At 43.4% G+C, this 6,396-nt stretch overlaps 1 protein-coding gene across 1 annotated transcript; it reads left to right on the top strand.

The window, feature by feature from the left end:
• Positions 1-2,061: 2,061 nt before the first annotated feature.
• On the top strand, positions 2,062-3,949 carry LOC135513572 (T-cell acute lymphocytic leukemia protein 2-like). The gene is made up of 2 exons (XM_064936460.1): positions 2,062-2,404; positions 3,147-3,949. Exon 2 carries the CDS (start codon positions 3,159-3,161, stop codon positions 3,495-3,497), a length of 339 nt encoding a protein of 112 aa, XP_064792532.1. The 5' UTR covers positions 2,062-2,404; positions 3,147-3,158; the 3' UTR covers positions 3,498-3,949.
• Positions 3,950-6,396: the final 2,447 nt, after the last annotated feature.

Below are 6,396 nucleotides of genomic sequence, written 5' to 3'. Positions count from 1 at the left end.
CCAAAAGGGGGTGTTTTTAACGGCAAGCAAAACAAAAGCTGAGGGAGAAAATGATTAAAGAAGTCCAACACGTGGAGGCTAAATCAACGTCAGTGTAATGGTCCAGTAATTGGTCCTGCCTGCCACACTTTGGCCCTGGATTGAATAGGTGACATATTGTGAGAATTAACAGGCTGTTCAAATCTAACCTTCAAAGCAGAATTCTTTCCTAACCACCTCAAAGGTCAGGCTACAACTCTGATTGTTTTATAACACTATGTTCTTCTAGATCCAGTACTTTGATTGGACAGGCTCTCGATGTGAACGTCAGTTGAAAGGAGACGTTAACATTTACTTTTGTAATTGTAGTCTCTGCATAGTTGTTTCTTTAGCTACACTGATGTTTCTTTTTATTCTGATGACACCACTACTGCATGGCTATCTTACTGCATTTGATGTTTATGTAGTTCAATAAGATCTACAATTGAACAAAACTGACTAATGTATTTTTTTCTCACTTCGCCATAGGAGCTTTATGTTGTTTTCTTCAGTGTCGTCAAGCCGAATGGTTCTTTACCCCCACACCACCCTCCGTGACAGGAAAACCAAAGCTAAAGCCGAGCTACAGTCCACAGCTCTTCAGATGAAAGTCCTTTGCTGAGCTAAATTTTATGATCGTGGTCATGGTGAAGTAAATGCTCTGGGAGAGTGCTGGGCAGCGTTCAGCAGGAAAATGTTGTGGAACATTGCAGATAGAAATGTCATGAATAAATCTGACAATGTGATACCTTATTCTACATGTCAGAGAGGCATGTTTATTCTACATAATACATTTCTATCTAAACATTCCACAAAGTTGTGCCCTGGCCCTACTGAATGCGGCCCTGGGGTGTATTCATTAAGTCTTGCAACGTAAACCGTTTACCGTTTATGAACCAAATGGAAGCGAACACAGCAAACAGAACAAAACTGGGAGGGATCTACCTGAATTTGTCCAATAGAAACTCAAGTTTTTGTTGCAAAACAGTTTCTGTTTGGAGTTAAAGGTTTCGTTGCTAAATGTTTTGCAACAGAATCTGCGTAATGAATACACCCCTGGTGTGAGGATGGGGACGTAGGGACTGGCTGGCTGGCTGAAGGGGCCTACTGCCTGCTGTGAGTGCGTCTGCAGACCTGAGGCCGAGTAGAGTGGAGAGAGCAGGGGAGAGGGGAACCCACCATTGCAGGTGCAGCCCCTTGGAAGTGCAGCAAGGCCCATGAATGGCAGCAATTCAGGGCCGGCCCCATTGGGCCTGTTCTCCAGGCCCCAGCGCTAATCCCAGGCCCTAATCGGATTATGTAAATTCCTACTCCACACAGAGAGACTTTTATGGAAGGCTGCGTCTTTGAAACAACACTTGAAGGGTGTAAAAAAGAACATTAACAATTGGTTAAACTAGACGTCGTTTAAAAAAATCTGAAACGGAGGTTGAAAGTGGGAGGCGGAGAGAGAGGGTGTAGGAGAGGTGGGCCGAGGAGGAGGGGTTGTAGAGAGATGGCTTGACTTGCGCTCATGCTTGTGGCTCAGGGAAGGACCAGCCTGCTCGCTCCCCATGCTCCCCCTGTAATTTATGTGTGGCCCCTGGAATGGCTCAACAAGATTACCATAGTCATAACAAAACACGCATTGTTAAACTGTCAATCTGGATATGGTATTTTTACCTTTTGTGGCCCAATCAGGGTGAATTCAGTGGTAGCAGGACTGGTGATATCAAAGTTTTACTGAATGGGTTACCCATGGTTGATGTTTGCGCATAGAAAGGAACAAATGTCCGGAATTGTAAGGGAAGGATCAGGAAGGGAAACGTCTCAGTTTCAGCTCAATAGGAATTTATTTGTAAGCGTAATGTTAGCTTTTAAAAGTCACATCGTTGCGTATTAAAATTCATGAATCATTTAGTGAAATGACTCAACAAAAAGGAGTGGATGATACGAAAGTAAAAGTTTTCCAATATTCTCTGAAATTGTTAAACGTATGATATTACATCAGTGTTCATATGTTTACCGCTAACCTATTGGTCATTTCTTTGTTTACAGACAGAATGGAACACCCAACGGGAAACACAGTGGTCTGCGGCTGGAAACATCACTCTTGAGTTGAACACCACAATGCAGCAGACTGGAGGAGAGGCTCAACGACCGCACACGTCACACAATAGGGGCTCGCCCAGCTATAAAAATGTGAGATGTATGCGCCAGCCTTCCCTCTCTCCATCCCTCCCTCTCACACACAGTCATCAGAGTATGAGAAGGCTGTGACTGACTGGACCTACTACACACAGGACTGGACTACTACATTGGTCTACTGCAGCAGCCAACACTGATGACCTGAGGTACACACTTCTGCTACCTGATACCTCTGTCTGCACGCTACAGCACTTACCAGGTGAGATCAGGGACAATAAGTGGATTTTTTTAGTTTTTTCCTCTGAGGTTTTCCTTTATTGAATTGCAGAATTGTTGGAGTAAAAAATTGTTGGAATGAAAATGTTAAGGAATCTCATGAAAGATGGAGCACATTTTCCGCTTGTGTTTTTTGGTGTACCATTCAGAAATTAATAGTTCAACACAACAGAAGTGTATTTATTTGTATGTACGCTAATCGTGACGAACACACTAGCATCCTCTGTATGCATTGACTGAAGGTCAGACCTTTTCCATAAACATGTATTTTCATGATGGTATTTCTCCTCTTCTGAAGGTGAAACTGAATTCCAATATCAAATGCATTACATTAGTCATACTTAAACTATATTTTACATCTATTTCTTACCATTACGGTGTTAATGCACCATATTTCAGTCATCGTGGAGATTTAGGTGCAATTCAAATGTTATGTGACACCACCATACTGCATTTCTGCCTGGGGTCTGCGCCAGAAATGGCACCCTATTCCCTATACAGTGCACTACTTCTGATTAGACAAAAGTTGTGCACTATAGTGCCGTTTCAGACTAAACTCCAGAGAAAAACATGTCACATAACATTCAAAGAACATTTACTTTTGCCATGGGCTAAGTAGTGCACTATATAGGGAATAGGGTGTAATTCCAGTAGAACAACACCGTGGTAGTTTTGATTCTGTGTAGATTTCTCTCTAAAACACTTCCCTCTCCTCCTCCCTCCAGGAGAGCAGCACGATGACCAAGAAGGTGTTCACCAACACACGGGAGCGCTGGCGGCAGCACAACGTCAACACTGCCTTCACTGAGCTCCGCAAGCTCATCCCCACCCACCCGCCAGAGAAGAAGCTGAGCAAGAACGAGATCCTGCGGCTGGCCATGCGCTACATCAACTTCCTGGTGCAGCTGCTGGAGAGCCAGAGTGGTCAGCCGGCCTCGCACTCCCCAACCGCCCTGCTCACCTTCCTCAGAGGCAACGTGGAACATCTCCACTCCTCCTCCAGGACCTGGGGCCTGGCCAGCGACACTGACGCCCCCTCCCCTGGATCAAGCTGTGACAGTACCGAGGCCTGGTAGTCTGCCTGCTGCAGTTTCCTCTGATGGGTGATCATCATCTACCACTCCCTGGGGTAAAACTGTCTGTCACCATACCCCCACCCATAAACTCCATTTTAGCTCTGCAACACTTGAGGGGGACAGTGTTGGTGGTGATGGCAAGCAGAGGATGTTTGTGTGGTGTTTGTGGGTGATGCCGTCCCTGCTGAAATAAAGAGATGGAGATGGATGTATTTAGCTACACTTGTATGTTTGAAATTATGACGGGATGATGGGAGCCTTGTGAAATGTAATCTGTTATCTGCATGGATGTACCGGTAGCTTGGATGTATCCCCATCTTCATGTCTGACATGTATGTTCATCCTGTCAGTGGTGAAAGATGTCTGCATCAAAAATGTTTCGTTTTGAAATGAGAAATAAGGATGCATTAAGGCCATGAAGGACAATTTAAAGGATTAAGAAATAGAAAATGTCAAGGAATTATTCTTTTTTGGGGGGGGGGCGGGGTAATTTCAGGAAAGATAAAGTCTTGTCCAATTCACCAAGGACTGCAATCCAATTACAGAAGTCTATGGAGATTTGTTTTTTGTGTGCTGAATCTCTGATTCTGACCTTGCCTATTTGCAAAGCACTATTTATTATCAAATCCTGCAATATGACCACATTCCTTGAGTGACACATTGATCTTTATATGTATTGATTACGTACAGAATTGATTGATTATTTATTTGGATGACAGGGAATGAGCTGAAGGATAACACAACTGACAATCCTCTTTGAAATATGTTTCAACTGTAGGACTGTTTTGTATGAACACATAACAGGAATAGTTTTGGTTGTCTGTCCATTCAAGTATTTATCCATCTTGCTCTTTTTGTACAATAGGCATGTCATGTAGCCAAAGATTTTTATTTTACCATCTTTTCTCAAGGCTATTGTGATTAATATGCTTTTTGTAAAATGTTGGTTAATATTGTTATGTTATTTATTGGAACTATTTATTTAATAAATTATTTGTAAATTAATAAAAAAAATACTTTGTTTGAATTTATCAAAAGTAATTAAGTGCCGTCCTCTTATCGTTAAAAGAGGATTCCATTGACACCATGCAACCATTTTTACTGATGTAACAGAAAGTGCCAATCCAGTAAGTCAAGAGTACAGCTGCTCCCTGTGTGTTTGTACTGGTCCATTCTGGATCCCCTAGTCTAGTCAAGCCCTTGTTCCCTCTCAATGGGCCAGTAATGGCCATCCCTCTGATTGTCCACTACAAACACCCTGACCACCGTGTGGACACAGCAACCACCCCTGACCTCTGAACCCTTATCTAGTGTCCGAGGGCAGAGGGAAGGGAAGAGTAAAAGGACAGCTTAACTTGTGCCCTGCAGTCACACAGGTCACCATGCAGTCAAACCCTGACCACTGACCCAACAAGCAGATGTAGTACAAAGTGAAACAGTGAAATGCTTACTTACGGCCCTTCCAAACAATGCAGAGAAAAAAAAAAGATAAATAACACTAGGAATAAATACACAATGAGTACCGAGTCAATATGCTGGGGTACGAGGTTATTGACGTAGATGCACTACATGACCAACATTAATATGGAGTTGGTCCCCCCTTTGCTGCTATAACAGCCTCCACTCTTCTGGGAAGGCTTTCCACTAGATGTAGGAATATTGCTGCGGGAACAAGAGCGTTATTGAGGTCGGGCACTGATGTTGGGCGATTAGGCTTGGCTCGCAGTCAGCGTTCCAATTCATCACGAAGGTGTTTGATGGGTTTGAGGCCAGGGCTCTGCAGGCCAGTCAAGTTCTTCCACACCGATCTCAACAAACCATTTCTGTATGGACCTTGCTTTGTGCACGGGGGCATTGTCATGCTTAAACAGGAAAGGACCGTCCCCAAACTGTTACCAAAGTTGGAAGCACAGAATTGTCTAGAATGTCATTGTATGCTGTAGCATTTAGATTTCCCTTCACGTGAGCTAAAGGACCTAGCCCGAAATATGAAAACAGCCCAAGGCTATTATTCCTCCTCCACCAAACTTTACAGTTGGCACTATGCATTTGGGCAGGTAGGTTGCGGTCTCCTGGCATCTGTCACATGGTGATCTTAGGCTTGTGTGCTGCTGCTCGGCCATGGAAACCCATTTCATGAATCTCCTGAAGAACAGTTTTTGTGCTGACGTTGCTTCCAGAGGCAGTTTGAAACCTCGGGAGTGAGAATAGCAACCGAGGACAGACAATTCTTCACACGCTACGCACTTCAGAACTCCGCGATCCCGTTCTGTCAGCTTGTGTAGCTTACCACTTCAGTAAAGCCATTCTACTGACAATGTTTGTCTATGGAGATGGCATGGCTGTGTGCTCGATTTTATACACCTGTCAGCAGCGGGTATCACTGAAATAGCCGAATCCACTAATTTGAAAGGGTGTCCACATACACTATATATACAAAAGTATGTACAGTGCCTTCAGAAAGTATTCACACCTCTTGACTTTTATTGTCCCCAACACAAGGTGCACCTGTGTAATGATCATGCTGTTTGATCAGCTTCTTAATATGCCACACATGTCAGGTGGATGGATTATCTTGGCAAAGGAGAAATGCTCAATAGCAAGGATGTAAACAAATTTGTGCACAAAATTGGAGAGAAATATGCTTTTTGTGTATATGGAACATTTCTTGGATTTTTTTTTGCTCATGAAACATGGGACCAACACTTTAAATGTTGCGTTTAGATTTTTGTTCAGTGTGGCTTGCTAATTCTCTGTACAGACAATGATTATGACAGCAATTCAGTTCTAACCATACATTCATATTTTGTGGCACTGGCCTTAGACGATTGAAGTTCAATATGTAGCCTCGATGTAGGCCTTGTAGGCTCACGTTAACTAACTAGCTAACTTAGCTTGT

This window comes from Oncorhynchus masou, chromosome 25, assembly GCF_036934945.1.
Source record: "Oncorhynchus masou masou isolate Uvic2021 chromosome 25, UVic_Omas_1.1, whole genome shotgun sequence".
NCBI classification, from domain to species: domain Eukaryota; kingdom Metazoa; phylum Chordata; class Actinopteri; order Salmoniformes; family Salmonidae; genus Oncorhynchus; species Oncorhynchus masou.
The sequence above is the reverse complement of the archived record's forward strand: the minus strand, read 5'-3'. Positions and strand labels throughout refer to the sequence as shown.

Excerpts from the sequence above, each read along its gene's own strand:
- LOC135513572 (XM_064936460.1), top strand. The coding sequence starts at position 3,159 with ATGACCAAGAAGGTGTTCACCAACACACGGGAGCGCTGGCGGCAGCAC.